At 39.6% G+C, this 19,957-nt stretch overlaps 1 protein-coding gene across 2 annotated transcripts in view; it reads left to right on the plus strand.

Moving 5' to 3' along the window:
* Positions 1-19,957, plus strand: part of cpne7 (copine VII) — a 156,002-nt gene that overhangs the window by 81,059 nt on the left and 54,986 nt on the right. For both annotated transcript variants that reach the window (XM_072596088.1, XM_072596089.1), the window contains exons 5-8: positions 3,035-3,109; positions 4,290-4,373; positions 11,270-11,359; positions 18,012-18,110. In XM_072596088.1, the coding sequence (XP_072452189.1) occupies positions 3,035-3,109; positions 4,290-4,373; positions 11,270-11,359; positions 18,012-18,110 (348 nt within the window). The remainder of the gene's footprint in view (positions 1-3,034; positions 3,110-4,289; positions 4,374-11,269; positions 11,360-18,011; positions 18,111-19,957) is intronic.

Here is a 19,957-nt window from a genome sequence, read left to right on the forward strand (position 1 = left end):
GAGAGATGAGATTGCAGGAAAGGAACCATCTTGTAGGTACAAAGGCTAACCTCACTCTACCATCTCTGGAGTCATTACTGGATACTGTATGAGTGAATACTGATGCTCTTTCATGTCTATGAAAGACACAAGATATACACTTATGAGTTGTGAATGTGAGTTTAGTTATTGTAATCTATAAAAAGCAAAAGAATTAAAGTGATACTTCATTCTCAACAATCTATGCAGTCATGTTATCTCATACTTTAAAAGTCAGTCTGAACTGTTTCTAAATGGTTGACTTTTTATTTCATGCTTTTGGTGTTCCATATTGTAAAGAGGGCAGTTTATTTGTTGAGACTTTTCATCCATTCATATACTGGGAATCATTAGCATCACAAAAAGTATCAGTCAGACCGTACCCTGTCACAGTGAGTCACACTGTTCATTTATATGTATCCACATTGTTAACCTTGTTAGCTTTCGGGTCTTTGAATTTGATCACTGTTGGTTCTGTTGATGTTACAGACTTTGGCGTATTGTTACTTGAATGAAAGAAAAAGATGACATCAAAAATTGGAGTTGATGTGTTGTTCACCCCACTAATTCCCCAGAACATTGAAATGCAATTTTCATGTAGGCTGTAGTGATGATTAAAGTGTCCACCCAAACAAGTCTAAAGATTGCATAAATATACAAATTGGGAACTTGCAGCCCTACTTTTGTTGACTTCTCCATTGTTGCTAAATTCAGGTTGCTTATTTAACACCCAGTACTGGATGTGCAACAACTTCCTTCAATTAAATATTAAGACGATTGTAGCCATTATTTTTGGTTCCCTCCCCACCTCCTGCCTGAAAATCCATTCCATAATTACTGACTCCTTGTCTTTACCTGACAATACTTTAAGACAAAGGCAGTTCACAATCTTGGTACCACATATGATTTTAAGGTAAACGCCCAACCTCATATTTGTGCCATCTAAAAGAGTACTTATTATCATCACTGTAACGTCACTTGATATTTCCCTTGTCTCAGCTCATCTGCAGCTCACACTGTCTTCAATATCTTTCTTAACTCCAGACACACCAATTCCATGGACTCCAACCTGGTCCCATATATGAACCTTTGTAAATATCAGGTCATCTACATCTCTGTGGCCTGAGTCTTAATTTGAAGCAACTTCCATTCACCTGTCAACCCCCATGCTGCTAACATAATTAGCTCCTGGTCTATGTGAACAGAGCAAGTGAGTGTGGATCTCCATAACCAATCAATTTGAGAATTCTTTACTTCTTTACAACAAGCTTTCTTGGATTCTTCATGTGGATGCACCGATTACAAAGGTCCAACAACATCTCTCCTTCCTCAGGCAGCAGAGAAAATTTGGCATGATGGCGAATACCCTTGCCAACTTTTATAGGTGCGCCATCGAGAGCATTCTGTCTGGATGTATCACGACCTGGTATGGCAACAGTACCTTTCAAGATCAGAGACGGTTACAGAGAGTGGAGAACTCAGCCCGGACAATCACAAAGGCCAACCTCCCACCTATAAATTCCATCTACCAGGCCCGCTGTCAAGGAAAGGCCACCAGCATTCTCAAAAATCCGTCTCGTCCTGGCCATGCATTTCTACAACCTCTACCATCAGGGAGAAGGTACAGAAGCCTGAACACACGTACCAGCTGGTTTCGAAACAATTTCAACCCTACTGTTGTTAGAATACTGAATGGACTCACAAACTCATAGCATTCACCTGTATCTGTGTTTAGATTTTTTGCAACTGTTTACCCGTTATTGACATATCCATGCCATTTAACTACGTGATTGCCTACATTGCTTGGAAGACAAAGCTCTTCACTGTGCCTCAGTACACATGACAATAAATTCAATTCAATTCCAGAATTATGGGGTAGAGGCCTAGTGGATGAGAACTGCAGCAGGAAGGAGATGAAATTTGCTTTGGAAATGCTAGGGTTCAGGATTCCTGCACGATGTGATATTCTGACTCCACAATGTGTGTTATGTTGCCTGCCCAGAAGTTAGCTTGTTTGACAGGCTTGATACTCAGTCCAATGGGGAGCATCCAATCCAATAACTTTATGGTGGGTCTGACCTAAAATTCCTGATTGGGAGCTCCTAAGTATGGGAGGGAGGAAGTCTGAGTGATAGAAGGAACCAATTCAAAGGGAGAAGCCTGGCTTAGCTTCCTGGGGCAGAAAGCGCCTGTACTTCCTGTCCTACAAGGAGTATTGTAAATATACTTGTCTCCCTCCACCAAAACTCTCTTGATCTCCCATGATCTGTTGTGTTACCTTAGCCAGGAAACTCCAAGTTACCCATGTTACCAACATTAATAAATAATTACCTTCCGTCCTGGGAGCAAGTTTGCTGTCTATCTCCTCTCCCATCTCTGTTGAAGCCAATAAACAATGAGTTGGAATCAGAGAGTTGGAAGCAGTTGATTTTGAGTTTTAAAAACTGAATACTGAAGTCTGAAAGAATGAAACCCTAAATATGTAGAAACCAATCTTCAGCGGTAAAGACTTTGACAATTTTAAGACAGCTTGCACCTTGAGCTTATATTTGAATGGACAACACCAATTTCTTTTTCTCTCTGGCAAGTTAAGGTTTCCATCATGTAAGAACTACAACATCATGCTGTTGCGGACTTTATGTTAAAATTCCCAGAGGGGAGATTGATTTAGATAGCGACTTCCTGATTTTCATGGTTAACTTTACATGCGTAATCACCAGATATTTCTGTCTGATTTACTCTTTAATAATGGTGAGGTTTTCTTATATTGAGTCTTGTTTCTAGTGCAGAATCAATGAGATGACAAAAGCATTTTTAAAAATATCATTAAATTGCTGATATAATTACTATGATCTTATAACTGCGTTCCCATTGCATAAAAAACTTCACGGATTATTCAACCTCTCTTTAACATAACCTGTACCATTAAGAAATCCATTGTAATCTAGTATTTATGTAATGGCTAAGCATGGTGCATGCCATCAACTAGACTTATTATTTCTGTCTCTGTTCACAGGTTATTGCAGAAGAAATAAGTGGAAACAATGGCTATGTTGAATTGGCCTTCTGTGCCAAGAAACTGGATGATAAGGTACGATAGATTCTTGAGCACTAAATTTAATAGAATATATATAAGAAAGTGGATTATAAAATTAAAATTCTCAATTGCACAAAGCAGTGCTTTTTATGGTACAATCTAGTTGCATAAATGCCTGAATTTTAAAAGAAGGGATTCATTTTTGGAGTTATTGTTCCCTTTATGTAGATTCAATAAAGAAGGATATGAATATCAAATCTCACTAAGATAATTAAAGTGCTCAAGAGAGGTAATAATTAAACTTTGATGGTTTGTTGCTTCTGAATAACATTATGTGCAATAATGCTTTCTCAAATCACCATACTCACTTTAAGACTCATATTTTATTTCATAAGACAGCCATAACTACATTTTAATCAGATCTATACAAAGTACATTTTGGAGGATGACTCAAATGGATTTCCATCTTGCAAACAGACAGATTTAGACATGGAGAGACTTTCCATTTTGTAGCAAGAAAATGGGATAGATGCCATTTATATCAGCTTCCCACCAAATAGAGATTTTTCAGAATAGTATTGCATTGGTTAACCCTTACACAGTTTGTCCATTAAACAATTTAATTGTATGATAATGAGGGCCGATTTCCTGCTTTTACACTTTCAAAGTACACAAGGTAACGTAAAGGGTGAGTTTCCCTGCATTAGGCCCCTTTTACTTATATCACTTAAGTGGATACTTGACACCATCCTGTTTACACCTCAGAATTCTCAGCCTCTGATCTGCTGTTATAGTTGCATATTTATATGGTTGGTGGAGTTCACCGTCTGGTTATGGGGACCCTTCCCGGATATTGATATTTAGGAAAGTCAGTGATAACAATCGAGTCATATGACACAAGGAGATGGTTAGAATCTCTTCTTGAAGATGGTCATTGCCTGGGACTTGTGTGATATGAATGTTACTTGTAACTTTGCAGCTCAAGTCTGCACATTATCTCCTTCTTGCTACATGTTGACATGGATTGGTTCATTATCTGATAGTCACACTAGGATAGTGGGAATGTCAGGAGGAGTTTACATTTTCTTTTGTTGTCTAACTCCATTTTCTTTAATAAGTTTGTGTTCCATGTCAAATTACATAGCTCATCTGTCCCAATTGTCATTTCAAGATCTTGATATATATTTGGTCAACTGACCTTGGTAATCGCAGAATTTTCTTAATATCATTTCAGGATCTTTTCAGCAAATCGGATCCTTTCTTGGAGATATACAGGATGAATGATGATGAATCTGAGCAACTTGTCTACAGGACAGAGGTGTGTGGAATGCTTTAGAAGAATATCTAGGATTACTGTATAACACACAAACCATAGAAGATAAAACGCTTTACTCAATGATGATGGAGGAGAAAGTGAGGACTGCAGATGCTGGAGATCAGAGCTGAAAATGTGTTGCTGGAAAAGTGCAGCAGGTCAGGCAGCATCCAAGGAACAGGAGAATTGATGTTTCCTGAAGAAGGGCGCATGCCCGAAACGTCGACTCTCCTGATCCTTGGATGCTGCCTGACCTGCTGCGCTTTTCCAGCAACACATTTTCAACTCATCAATGATGATGGAATTAATATGGAATATGAAATTTAAAGCCTATGGTAAACACGCTTAAAGCAATGGTAACAAAGTTACATGATCTATTCAGAAAGAAATATAATAGAAAATATTCATTTAAAAGTTGCTTTTATGTAACTTTAATATTTTATGCCTCTTTAAATATTTGTTTTTGAATTATGAATTCCTCATTCATAATTTTAAATAACATTTTATTTTTAACTGACTATTTTCCTTGAATATTAACGAGGAAAATAGGTTGCAAATTTTATTGGAGTTGAGTAGATGAAAGAGGCAAAGCTGCTTAAAACATGAAGCTAGAATTGTGCTACTTGGTCACTCAAAGAGCAGTTGAAAGAAATCGACCAGTATTCCTAATACCTCTAAACAAGAGAAATGGCGTGGAGACCAATTTTAAAAAGTGAAACATCATACACTTACAATTTTAATTATCTATATACCAGGAAAGATCTAAAGAGAAAGCTAAGAAGAGCCAAAAGGGGGCATAAAAAGTCATAGGATCAAGAAAAACCCTAAGGCTTTCTATAGCTATATCAGAAATAAAAGAATGATAAGAGTAAGATGAGGGACAATCAAGCATAGTAGTGGGAAGTTGTGCATGGAGTCAGAGGAGATAAGGAAATTGCTAAATGAATACTTTTCGTCAGTATTCACATTAGAAAAAGGCAATGTGGTCAAGGGAAATACTGAGATACAGGCTACTAGACTCGATGGGATTGGGGTTCATATGGAAGAGGTGTTAGCAATTCTGGAAAGTGTAAAAATAGATAGGCCAGATGGAATTTATCCCAGGATTTTCTGGGAAGCCAGGGAGGAGATTGCTGAGCCTTTGGCTTTGATCTTTATATTGTCATTGTCTATAGGATTAGAGCCAGAAGACTGGAAGATAGCAAATAGACAATAGACAATAGGTGCAGGAGTAGGCCATTCTGCCCTTCGAGTCTGCAATACCATTCATCATGATCATGGCTGATCATCCTTAATCAGTATCCTGTTCCTGCCTTATCTCCATAACCCTTGATTCCACTATCCTTGAGAGCTCTATCCAACTCTTCCTTAAATGAATCCAGAGACTGGGCCTCCACTGCCCTCTGGGGCAGAGCATTCCACACAGCCACCACTCTCTGGGTGAAGAAGCTTCTCCTCATTCCTGTCCTAAATGGTCATTTTTAAGCTGTGTCCTCTGGTTCGGCACTCACCCATCAGCGGAAACATGTTTCCTGCCACCAGAGTGTCCAATCCTTTCATAATCTTATATGTCTCAATCAGATCCCCTCTCAGTCTTCTAAACTCAAGGGTATACAAGCCCAGTCACTTCAGTCTTTCAGTGTAAGGTAATCCTGCCATTCCAGGAATTGACCTCGTGAACCTACGCTGCACTCCCTTAATAGCCAGAATGTCTTTCCTCAAATTTGGAGACCAGACCTGCACACAGTTCTCCAGGTGTGGTCTCACCAGGGCCCTGTACAGCTGCAGAAGAACCTCTTTGCTTCTATACTCAATTCCTCTTGTTATGAAGGCCAGCATGCTATTAACCTTCTTCACTACCTGCTGTACCTGCATGCTTACCTTCATTGACTGGCGTACAAGAACACCCAGATCTCTTTGTACTGCCCCTTTGCCTAACTTGACTCCATTTAGGTAGTAATCTGCCTTCCTGTTCTTGCCATCAAAGTGGATAACCATACATTTATCCACATTAAACTGCATCTGCCATGCATCTGACTACTCGCCTAACTTGTCCAGGTCACCCTGTAATCTCCTAACATCCTCATCACATTTGCTCACTAATCTCCTATGTGGGACCTTATCAATAGACAATAGACAATAGACAATAGGTGCAGGAGTGGGCCATTTAGCCCTTCGAGCCTGCACCGCCATTCAATATGATCATGGCTGATCATTCCTAATCAGTATCCTCTTCCTGCCTTATCTCCATAACCCTTGATTCCACTATCTTTGAGACCTCTATCCAACTCTTTCTTAAATGAATCCAGAGACTGGGCCTCCACTGCCCTCTGGGGCAGAGCATTCCACACAGCCACCACTCTCTGGGTGAAGACGTTTCTCCTCACGTCTGTCCTAAATGGTCTACCCCGTATTTTTAAGCTGTGTCCTCTGGGTTCGGCACTCACCCATCAGCGGAAACATGTTTCCTGCTGCCAGAGTGTCCAATCCTTTCATAATCTTATATGTCTCAATCAGATCCCCTCTCAGTCTTCTAAACTCAAGGGTATACAAGCCCAGTCGCTTCAGTCTTTCAGTGTAAGGTAATCCTGCCATTCCAGGAATTGACCTTGTGAACCTACGCTGCACTCCCTCAATAGCCAGAATGTCTTTCCTCAAATTCTTTATCAAAAGCTTTCTGAAAGTCCAGGTACACTACATCTACTGGATCTCCCTCGTCCATCTTTAGAGTTACATCCTCAAAAAATTCCAGAAGATTAGTCAAGCATGATTTCCCCTTCATAAATCCATGCTGACTCTGACCTATCCTGTTACCCTCTTGTTCAAGAATGGGAGTAGAGACGACCCTGGAAATTATAGACCTGCGAGCTTTACTCCGGCTGTGGGTAAAGTGTTAGAAAGGGTTATGAGAGAGAGGAATTATAATCATCTGAAAAGGAATAAGTTGATTAGGGATAGTCAACAAGGCTTTTGAAGGGTATGTCGTGCCTCACAAACCTTATTGAGTTCTTTGAGAAGGTGACCAAACAAGTGGATGAGTGTAAAGCAGTTGATGTGGTATATATGGATTTCAGTAAAGTGTTTGATAAGGTTCCCCATAGAAGACTATTGCACAAAATCACCATCTGAGGAAAAAGGCTTTCACTGTCCAACCTATCTAACCTTCTGATTGTGTTATATATCTCAATTAACTCACTTCTCAACCTTATTCTCTCTAACGAAAGGGATGGGATTACCGGTTTGGATCAGAAATTGGCTGAAAGAAGGTAGAAGGTGGTGGTTGATGGGAAATATTCATCCTGAAATTCAGTTACTAGTGGGGTACTGCAAGGATCTATTTTGGGTCCACTGTTGTTTATCATTTTTATAAATGACCTGTATGAGAGCATAGAAGGATGGGTTAGTAAATATGCAAATGACACTAAGGTCGGTAGAGTTGTGGATAGTGACAAAGGATGTTGTATGTTACAGAGAGACATAGATAAGCTGCAGAGCTGGGCTGAGAGGCGACAAATGGATTTTAAGCGGAAAAATGTGAAGAGATTCACTTTGGAAGGAGTAACATGAATGCAGGTTACTGGGCTAATGGTAAGATCCTTGGTAGTGTAGGTGAGCAGAGAGATCTCTGTGTCCAGGTACATAGATCCCTGAAAGTTGTCACCCAGGGTGATCTGGTTGTTAAGAAGGCATATGATGTATTAGCTTTTATTGGCAAGAGATTGAGTTGCAGAACCGTGAGATCATGCTGCAGCTGCACAAAACTCTGGTGTGGTCACATTTGGAGTGTTGCATTTGGTTCTGGTGACTGCATTATAGGAAGAATGTGGAAGCTTTGGAAAAGATTCAGAGGAGATTTACTAGGATGTTGTCTGGTATGGAGGGAAGGTCTTATGAGGAAAAGCTGAGAGACTTGAGCCTGTTTTTGTTAGAGAGAAGAAGGTTGAGAGGTGACTTAATTGAGATTTAAGATAATCAGAGGGTTAGATAGGTTGGACAGTGAAAGCCTTTTTCCTCAGTTGGTGAAGGCTAGCACAAGGGGACATAGCTTTAAATTGAGTAGTGATAGATATAGGACAGATAGAGGTAGTTTCTTTACTTAGTGAGTAGTAGGGGCGTGGAATGCACCGCCTGCAACAGTAGACTCGCCAACTTTAAGGGCATTTAAATGGTCATTGGATAGGCATATAGATGAGAATGGAATAGTGTAGGTTAGGTGGGCTTCAGATTGGTTCCACAGGTTGGCGCAACATTGAGGGCCGAAGGGCCTGTACTGCGCTGTAATGCTCTATATGTTCTATGTTATATCATTTAAATGGAACATTTGGTCTAAATAAAACTAAACATTCTCATTCAAATCAGTGGTTTTATTTGTATTATCCTTGCCCAATGCTGTAATAAAAGTGCAATAATGTTATCCTTCAAAGAAATCACATTTTTAATGAACTTATGTATTTCATTGAGGCTTGGTGCATTTATTACAGAATTACAAATTTGAGTACCTGCACCCTTCAAAACTGAATACATGTAAGGAACAAAATTCCTTTAATCAAATGATGTTGGACAGAACGTTTAGCAAAACAGGCTTTAGGTTTTACATGCTTAAACCAAAGAAGATTTCTATGATGGTAGAAACATTTCATAGTCCATGGTCTAGATTGCTTTGATATTATGAAGATTGCAAAACAAATGACACTATCAAAGAAATGTTCGTGTTCTTGTCACTCAAATCCAGCAGGCTAGTATAATGTGTGTCACCTTTGTCTCCAGAATAATGATTTTACTCTTTTAATTGCCTATTTATGAAGTAATAGAGCTGGAAAGACTAATGAACAAATTCCATTACTAGCCTAAAAAGACTATTTAAAATGATTGCATCTGACATTCCTCATTACAGCTGTCAATAATAGAACTAAATCATTTTCCAAGCTGCTTATTATATTTTTTTGACATGCAGAGTGTTTCAATTTGTAATTAGTATATGCCTAAGACATACATTTACATAAATGTTGGAAATTTTCCAAGTTAACTGGTGATCTTCAGATTTAAAGAGAAATACTGAAAACTGACGAGATAAAGTAGACTAAATGCCAACTCAATATGCCAAAGGTTTCAGTGAAGATTCGTATTTGGGTTGTGGTTGGAGTTGTTGGTTTGCTGGCTGAGCTGGTTGATTTTCTTGCAAATGTTTTGTCTCCCCCCTGGGTGACATCTTCAGTGAAGTGTAGCCTCAGGATGAAGTGCTGTTGTTGTGATCTGTCCTGAATTTATACGGTTCTGTCTGTTGTGAAGGGTGGTTCTACTTCCAGTTTTCTATTGCAGTGGTCTGAGGATGGGGTCTATGTGACAAAAGCAGCCATTAAAATGTTGAGGTTGTAAGACTTTTTTTTAACACTTGTTATGATTAGATGCACGTTCAACTTTTAGGCAGTAGTAGTGCCTTTCTAAATAGAATTGGTGAAATAGTTGAAGGGGAAATCTTTGCAGGACAATGGGGAAAGGAATGGGAATGGAACTCCTTAGAAAGCTCTTCTGAGCAATTTGGGCTGAATGTCCTTCAGACGCTCTATCATTCTACGATTCCAAAATGTGCTTTCCTATATTTTCCTTTAAATCTACAGGCAGATTTCAAACACCCCATAAATATGAAATATACATTAACTGTTAATGGGTAACAAGATGTGCAAGAACTTTATCTGAGAGTATTAATGATTCATTAAAAATCATAGTAAATGGCATGCCCGACTACAGATTGGAAAATCAGTTGTGACAGTTTTAAAAGAAAGTTTCCCCAATAATTCACTTTGACGTCATGGAGCATGAATAGTATCTGCAAAGTAATTACCTTTTGTGGCCAACAGATTGAGCACGAAGTGACTAGTTTTCTACACAAGGGAAGGAGTAATTTTCAGTTTTCTTTATAATCTATTTGTTTGCACTCACATTTAACTTGATTCGGAGATGCCGGTGTTGGACTGGGGTGTACAAAGTTAAAAATCACACAACACCAGGTTATAGTCCAACAGGTTTAATTGGAAGCACTAGCTTTCGGAGCACCGCTCCTTCATCAGGTGATTGTGATTTGATTTGGACATTTAGTTTCTTAGGACTACATTGAATTCATCCAAATCATCCAAAAAGTAAGTATATGTTGGGCTGTGTTTTATAGGGTGCCACATTCCTTGCCCCCAACACCTGACAAAATGTTAGGTGCCCATCTATCAATAAACCAGCTGCCCTGCAGCTATTTTACACCGAAAACAACATGAATTGTCCAAGGCTGAGATTTATGTCCTTATCTGGGAGGAAATCTCGCCTTAGAGAGCTGGTGACCACTGCTGATACTGTTCCTGAAACAGAACACATTATGGAAAACAAACCAAAAGTGCTGGAGAGATACGGTCCGTCTGGCAACATTTGCAAAGAAAGAAGCAGGTTTTAGAGTCCAATATGTTGGCAGGGAGGAAGGTAAAGACTGACAGATTTCAAAGGCAAGATTTCCTCTTCAAATCAGGAGACAGGGCAAGTGATCCCCAAAGGAAGTCTCACCCTTTCTCAACACCAGCCAGTGCAGTAAGAGCTGCCATGGCACTTAGCTTGTCTGGGCTTTCCTTGGTGAAAGTAAAATAACCACAGAGATGAATGAGATAGTTAAATTGCCATTAACTGGCCACTTAAAGGCTGCAATAGACTCAAGGATAGGCCTGGCACCACCTCTGTCCACCGTATAGTTGGAAAAAGGCAGCTAGGCACATGACAAGCAGGGCATGTGATGCATTTTATGAGAACTCATCTTCAAATTTGCCAAAAGAATGCTATAAAATCATGTCCTTTGTTTTGTGTGAGGTTGACTAAAACTGAGTGTAATGTGATGTGCGCTTTTCTTCTTTATTCTCCACCAGGTTATCAAGAACAACTTGAATCCTGTGTGGGAACCCTTTAAAGTTTCCTTGAGCTCACTCTGTAGTTGTGATGAAAAGAGACAGCTAAAGGTACAATTCATGTTGAATATTTACTTCTGCATGTGTTCAAACGGAAGACAGTGTTCTCAACAGAATGTGTTTTTATTGTTTGTTATTGGAAAATCACTTTGTAACCTTTTGTGTGGAGAAAAGTTCAGTTGAAGCTAATTGTTTCCTTGGCACATGTTTCTCTTCTTGTCATTGTAAAAAGTTGAGTCAGGATCAATAGTAGTTTGCAACATTTTGAACCAGATTTTCAACTTTTTGTCCAAATGTGAAGCTATCATTAAAGATTGATGGCTCATTTTGTTTTTAAAAGCCTGCTTTTTGGTGTCATCATAGAATCATAGAATCCCTACAGTGCAGATAGAGGCCTAGTCTTCACCATTCCTCTAAAGAGCATCCCAACCAGACCAATAATAACCCCCTACATTAACCATGCTAACCACCTAGCCTGCACATCCCTGGGCTACCATGGCCAGGCTACCTACCCTTTAAGGTTGTTTTTGCAAGTGACGTGGTTGGTTTGCAGGTGCAACAAGTAATTAGGAAGGCAAATGGAATTTTGCCCTTCGTTGCTAAAGGGATTGAGTTTAAAAGCAGAGAGGTTATGTCGCAACTGTACAGGGTGCTGGTGAGGCCATACTTGGAATACTGTGTGCAGATTTAGTCTCCTTACTTGAGAAAGGATGTACTGGCACTAGAGGGGGAATAGAGGAAATTCATTGGTTGATTCTAGAGAGTTGATGGGGTTGGCTTATGAGGAAAGACTAGGTAGATTGGGATTATATTCATTGGGATGTGGAAGAATGAGGAGGGATCTTATAGAAACATCTGAAATTATGAAGGGAATGGATAAGATAGATGCAGAGAGGATGTTTCCACTTGGAAAAAGTGAGGGCTGCAGATGCTGGAGTATCAAGAGTCGAGAGTGTGGTGCTGGAAAAGCGCAACAGGTCAGGCAGCATCCAAGAGCAGGAGAATCGAAGTTTCAGGCTAGAACAAGAGGGCATAGCTCAAAATTAAGGGCAGCAGACTGTATTGAGGAGCAACCTCTTTACTGAAAGAGTTGTAATTCCCTGCCCAGTGAAGTATTTGAGGCTTCCTCATTGAATATTTTTAAAACTAAAAGAGATAATCTTTTAAACAGTAAAAGAATTAAGGGTTGTGGTGAGAGGACGGATAACTGGAGCTGGCGCCACAACAAGATCAGCCTTGAAGAGCCAGATAGCCTACTCCCGCTCCTAGTTCTTATGTTCTTATGTTCTATCTTTGGACTGTGGGAGGAACCCAGTGTATCCAGTGGAAACCCATGCAGTCACGGGGAGAATGTGCAAGCTCCCAAACACAGACTACAAAAGCTGAAACGTGGGACCCCAGCACTGAGAGGCAGCAATGCTAGAACTGTGCCACCCTAAATTATGTGCCACCCATTGAAATTCGTGGCAAGCTAAAAAATCTATAGCAAGATCAATAAGTTGATTGTACTATTGCCAAGCATCAGCAATGGGCACTGCTAATGCTGAGATTTGGAAAAAAATTACATTTTATTTTTAACTTTAAATCTTTCATCCTTCATAAGATGTATCTATTCTTGACAATAAATTTATTTCTTTGGAATGTACAAAATTTCTATAATTTCCACAAGATGTTTCCTTTCCCTGCTTCTTCACCTTCCTCATTAAACACTCTATATGTCAATTTGGGAATTACAGTTCTATCAATTAACAAGTGTTATTATTGTGATATTTTATTGTTCATTACTTTTTTGCAAGCATTAATCCAACTGTCTACCAAAACCAAAGTTGGGGGAATGCTACAGTGTGTGTTTGTTTTAGATTTTTAATGGCTTTTTTATTTTAGGCAATGTTTGCCAATTACTAAGATTATTGTTTTAATTTGTATCAGTGGTGATTCAACAGTGATTAATATTATTCTTTTAGTTCTTTTTGGTATTTCTTGACATTTTTGGAAGAAAAATATTCAATGGAATGGATCTACTAAGTAGAGTCAGATCTGTTCTGTACTTCTTCTGTCTCTTTGAATCAAAATAATTTTCTTAGATGATCATGAGTATTTTCAGATTGTAATTGTACCTGAGAACTTGACAAACTGAATTTCTGAGTGATGAGCATGTGTGTAAATTCACAGATGTCCTTTGTTCTATATTCATTAAATGGAACAGCTGTCACCTAACCACCTGTGTGTCATGCGGATTTTTACCCAGCCAGATAAAACACTAATGAAACTTCCTCTTTGTTTAACAATGGAGGGTACTCCGTGCTCTTTCCCCACTTGACCTATCTGCTGACAAACTTTAATTGTGAGTGGCAAAGGCATTTGCCCAATCCAATAGGTCCTCATTAAAAACGCAGTCTTTACTGTCATGACATCCTTCAGGCCTGATCTGCTATTTCGACTTGAAGACTAAAGGGGAATAGGAATGGCTGCCCTGGCCAAATCTGTCACAAACAACAATCACTAACAGGATAATCTAATGATACTTTTAAGTTAGTTTGTTAGAATCAGGATGACGACCCAGAACAAGGCCTGCAGTGCTGTAGACGTTATTGAATCCGGCATTCCATCACCTCTCTGGAATGTGATTGCTCTGCTGAATATCACTGATCCACTTGCTTGTGTCAGGAAAGAAATCTCTCATTCCCTGGTCACAGTTCCCTTCTGCCAGTCAGTCAAGCAACCAATTCTGTCAATTTCTTGACTGTTTTGGCCTTTAACCAACACTAGATTAGTCGTTACATCTACTTTAGTCGCATGTTGATTCTTGTCAACCAAATTCCATACTGTCCTCCGAAAATACGTAACTACCCACTTCTCTGCATTAAATATCATCTGATATTGATAGGCCCTTCTGAAGACACCTAGAGTCCTCCCCACATTGAACTCTGTTCCCTAATTTTGGATGTTGTGCAAATTTTAAAATTGTACTCTCTATACCCAAACTCTGATTATATATCACTCCGAAAGAAGCAATGATATCAATTGTAACCCCAGGGGAACATCATTGTTAGTACCTGTCCAATCTGAAATATTGATAAATCACTGTGTTCTGTCCTTTAAATAACTTTGACAATACATATCTTAAATTTACCAACATATTTTTTGCATAGCACTTCAGCAAACATATTTTGAGAATTTACATAGAGATAACATCCATGGCATTTCTTTATTAATAAATTCTGATAGTTCTACAAATAACTCTTTTGTTTCTTTCATGTTTTATTGAATTCAAAGATCAAGCGAAGAGAAAGACTAAAGCAAAAAAAAAAGCAAATACACAGAAAAATGCTCAAACTAGAAAGAAACATCTAGAAGTGAAAAGTGAATCTTAAAATATCAAAACAGTGCATTAAAATATTATATATTCTTGTGTATTAACTGTACATATACTGTTAGCTGGATGGCTGGTTTTCAGTGTAGAGATTTCCCAATAGCATGGGTTCAATTCCTGTTCAAACTGTATTTACTACAATGGTCCCTCCTTCTCAACCTTTCCTATTGCCTGAGATGTGGTGACCCTCAGGTTAAACCACCACCAGGCATCTGTCTCTATGAGAGAGCAGCCCTATGGTCCTCTGGGACTATAGTGACTGTATCTTTATTATTCTTATGCTCAAGTAAAACATAAGAAGGGGTGATAGAAACAGTTTTGTTGAGTTTATAACTTTTTCTTGGCAAGTCTAAATTTTTAAGTAAATTCAAATATAATTTTGCTCTTGCATTTCCATATATTTTTGATCAATGGTAGCACATTGAACCCCATTGCTCTTTATAAAGTGACATTTCTTTTTCAGCAATTTCTTTGTTGGCATATAACCAGAGTTCAGACCTCAGGGTATTACAGAAAATTGTTCTTGAAGTTCATAATTTCTTCATGATTATTGCGATTGATTCTGTAACTTTGGCAAAAGATCAGTGGCAACTCTTGCTGCATGCAATAAATTCTCAGCCTCCTTACTACAGTGTGGTGCAATCCTTGGGTAGATGAGATTTAATATTATTAGTGCAATTAGCAATAAATAGAAACATAAGTTAACCAGTCGCACATTCTCTATGCCAAGTCTGCAGATTTTAAATGTACCCAGGCTCACTTGTTTCCCTTTATCTGCATTGCAATATATTGGCTATGCCATAGCCTGTCTAATCAATCATTGAAATTATTTTAAAGATGTTCTTAATTCCCTGAAGTTCAATCACTGGTTCATTTGTTGAATATTGATAATATATTTTCTAGTCTTCATTGGAACCCTTGTTCATGAATAGCTTGAACAATGTGGTGAAAACTATTAGTCCTCAGCTAGAGGTCTCCCCACTTCTCTGTCGCATATGTTCCGATGTTGCCACCTTTGACAAAGGAGTCTCTGAAATGTCCACCTTCTTCCTCAACTGAGGATTCCCCAGCACTATTGTTGCGCCCTCAGCCAGGTCTGACCCATTTCCCATTCTTAGGTACTCACTCCCTCTCTTCACTCCTGCAAAAGCAATAGGGTCCCCCTTGTCCTTACCATTCGACCAGCATCCACATCCAGAGGATAATTAGCTGCAATTTCCGCCATCTCCAATGGGATACCATCACCAGACACACATTGCCCCCACCTCCCACAGGGACTGTTTCCTCTGGTTCACCTTGGTTCACTCTTCCTTCACATTCAACACCACCCCAACACCCCCCCCCCCCACCCCCACCACAGCCCCACAGCACGTTCCACCTCAACTGCTGAAGGTGTAACACCATCCCATTTACCACCTCCTCCTCCGTATCCAATGGCTCAAGTGAAGCAGTACTTCACCTGCAGTTCCCACAATCTAGTCTACTGCATTCGCCGCTCACAATGTGGTCTCTTCTACATTGGGGAAATGAAGCATAGACTGGGTGACCACTTTGCAGAACACTTGCATTCTGCCTGCAAAACATACTCTGAACTTCCAGTTGCCTGCCACTTTAACACACCACCCTGTTTCCAGGCCAACATCTCTTTCTCAGGCTTGCTGCAGTGCTCCAGTGAAGCTCAACACAAGCTGAAAGAATATCACCTCATGTTCAACTTGGGGATCCTGCAGCCTTCAGACTTTTTATTGAGTTCAATAACTTTAGGGCTTGAGCTCTCCCATATAATTACTCCTACCGCCACACACCTGGCCTTGGTATCATATGGTCTGCTATTATACACAGCCCATTGTTAGCCACTAACAGTCCCCATTAATAGCTATTCACCCTCCTAGCCCTATCATTATCTACTCCTTCATCCAACTGTTCTTCTCTCTCTTTGGGCTCTATCTCCACCTACCATTTATTCCTTACACCCTCCGCAGACCATATCTCCATCATGTAAACCGAAATTTTCTTAGCTACCATCAATTCTGAGGAAGAGTCACTGGACCCGAAACCTTAATTCTGATTTCCCTCCACTGATGCTGCTGAACCTGCTGAGCTTTTCCAGCAATTTCTATTTTTGTCCCACCACTCTATTTATAGAGTCATAGATAGAGTCATAGAGATGTACAGCATGGAAACAGACCCTTCGGTCCAACCCGTCCATGCCGACCAGATATCCCAACCCAATCTAGTCCCACCTGCCAGCACCCAGCCCATATCCCTACAAACCCTTCCTATTCATATACCAATCCAAATGCCTCTTAAATGTTACAATTGTACCAGCCTCCACCACATCCTCTGGCAGCTCATTCCATACACGTACCACCCTCTATGTGAAAATGTTGCCCTGTAGGTCTCTTTTATATCTTTCCCCTCTCACCCTAAACCTATGCCTTCTAGTTCTGGACTCCCTGACCCAGGGAAAAGACTTTGTCTATTTATCCTATCCATGCCCTTCATAATTTTGTAAAGCTCTATAAGTTCACCCCTCAGCCTCCGACACTCCAGGGAAAACTGCCCCAGCCTGTTCAGCCTCTCCCTATAACTCAAATCCTCCAACCCTGGCAACATCCTTGTAACTCTTTTCTGAACCCTTTCAAGTTTCACAATATCTTTCCAATAGGAAGGAGACCAGAATTGCATGCAATATTCCAACAGTGGCCTAACAAATGTCCTGTACAGCCGCAACACGACCTCCCAAGTCCTGTACTCAATACTCTGATCAATAAAGGAAAGCATACCAAATGCCTTCTTCACTATCCTATCTACCTGCGACTCCACTTTCAAGGAGCTATGAACCTGCACTCCAAGGTCTCTTTGTTCAGCAACACTCCCTAGGACCTTACCATTAAGTGTACAGGTCCTGCTAAGATTTGTTTTCCCAAAATGCATCACCTCGCATTTATCTGAATTAAACTCCATCTGCCACTTCTCAGCCCATTGGCCCATCTGGTCCAGATCTTGTTGTAATCTGAGGCACTCCACTGGTCACAGGCGTCCAGTCTGAAAAACAACCCTCCACCATCATCCTCTGTCTTCTACCTTTGAGCCAGTTCTGTATCCAAATGGCTAGTTCTACCTGTATTCCATGAGATCTAACCTTGCTAACCAGTCTCCCATGGGGAACCTTGTCGAACGCCTTATTGAAGTCCATATAGATCACATCTACTGCTCTGTCCTCATCAATCCTCTTTTCTCTGTTCTCTTTCAAACTGTAGAGATAAATGAGCAGAAATGCATCCAATACAGCACCTTAAATTATATATATGTTCTGCTTGTTTGCAGTGTTTAGTCTGGGATTATGACACTCGTGGAAAGCATGATTATATTGGAGAGTTTTATACAACATTTGAGCAAATGCGGAAAGCAATGGGAGAAAACAAGGTAAATGATATTGAACCATGATGTTTTGTGAAGTGACTCAATGATTGATGGACAATTAAAAGGGTTAGTTCTTATGACTGTGCTGCAATGTGACTGCTCTAAAATTTCTAATATTTTAGTTCTATTCTGTGCTTAAAATCTATGAAACTAACATTATTTGGTTGAATGTTTAAATTCATTTTATATTTGCAGCTTGTAGTAAAACTGAGCTGAATGGTAACCTCAAAAGTGTTAGGATTTTCTCTTATGATTGCAGACCCCCATCCTTGGTAGCTTATCTTCCCCCTTCTCCTTCTCCCATGATCTTTTGACCATTAGAATCAGATATTAAAATAACTCCAAATGGACAGAGAGAGTCGTGTAGTAGCTCCCCCCTCTGTCAAACACCTTGGGTTCAGAGAAGGCAGGCACCAAACTTTGTCTCATATTTGGCCCTTTACTTCATCTCTGCATTTATGGTTCCACTGCACAAATGTCTGTATTTTGCTGCAGTTATTCCATCTGGATATGTACATAATGGCCACACAATTCAAGAAACTGCGCTGGGATCATGTGAATCAAGGAAATTCAGCCCATATACTTCATAGAAAAATGAATGGTCAAGTTTTATTATTTGTTTTTAATGTTCTGAATAATTTTCTTTATTCAGCTTTTAAATATTGCCTTCTGTGAAAGCATAATGTTTGCTGATGTTCTGTGCCACAGCTTTACTATTTTCTCCAACCAGGAACCCAGTGAAATGTCTGCACTGCTTTAGGAGCTGCTGATCATGTCGTATTGGTAATGTCACTGAACTAACAATCCAGAATTCCAGGCTAATATTTAGCAATTTCTGTTTTGCTTCTGGGAACATGGGTTCAAGTCACACCATAGGAGATGAAATTTGATTTCAGTAAATATCTGGAAGAGATCTGGTGATCATGTAACCACTGTTGATCATTGTGACAAGCCATGTGATTCACTAATGCACTTCAGGAAAGGAAATCTGTTGACTTTACCTGGTCTGGCCTACATTTAACTCCAGACCCACAGAAATGTAGTTGGTGGTTGGCTGCCCTATGGGACAGTTATGATAAGCAATGAATGCTGACTTAGCCAGCATTGAATTTTTAAAAATTCTGTCTTTTGCACATTTCTGATTTTAATTGTTACATCATTAGCCACCATTTTTCAGTCATAGTGGCTCCAAATTCTCGAATACTGACCCCAAAACTTTCTGTGTGTCTCTCTCTGTATTGTTCTCTCCTCCTTTGGAAGTGGCCTTTAAAATGCACCTCTTCTCATCTTTATATCTCTTAATATCTTAATATCTCAAGTGTAGGATTTGTGCCAAGCAACAGCAGTCAAAAGTATTCCGTGTTCTTTGGTGCTTTGTGCAATAAGCCACATTCCACTGTTGAAACTACGTAATGGAGCCTATCACCAGCTGTTTTGTAGTAAACCTATGGTTTGTTTCTATATTAAGCCATGGAGTTCCCATTTGTTAGTCAGCTAGGACAATAGAATGCCAATTCTTGCCATTTTAGGATCAAGCACTTCCTTTTTTTAATTGCTTACAATCTTTTCCTGTAAGTAATTGTAATTCTCAGTTGAGGTTATGGCCCCATTTAATTTTCCTGTATGTAACACTGAACGTTACAATATTTTCTTCCTGTTTCAGCTCATAAAACAGTTTGTATCGCATGGTCAGTATGTCACTAATCATTAAGAGACATATTCATGAGATCATCACTGTATCATAGCATGTGACATGATGGTATAAAAATCTCAAGTGACACCTTAAGTCAAATTACTAGAAGTACACTCTTTTGCTCTAACCTAGATATGCCCATCATTGTAATAGTTGT

The sequence above is a fragment of the Chiloscyllium punctatum genome, chromosome 26 (genome assembly GCF_047496795.1).
Source record: "Chiloscyllium punctatum isolate Juve2018m chromosome 26, sChiPun1.3, whole genome shotgun sequence".
NCBI lineage: Eukaryota > Metazoa > Chordata > Chondrichthyes > Orectolobiformes > Hemiscylliidae > Chiloscyllium > Chiloscyllium punctatum.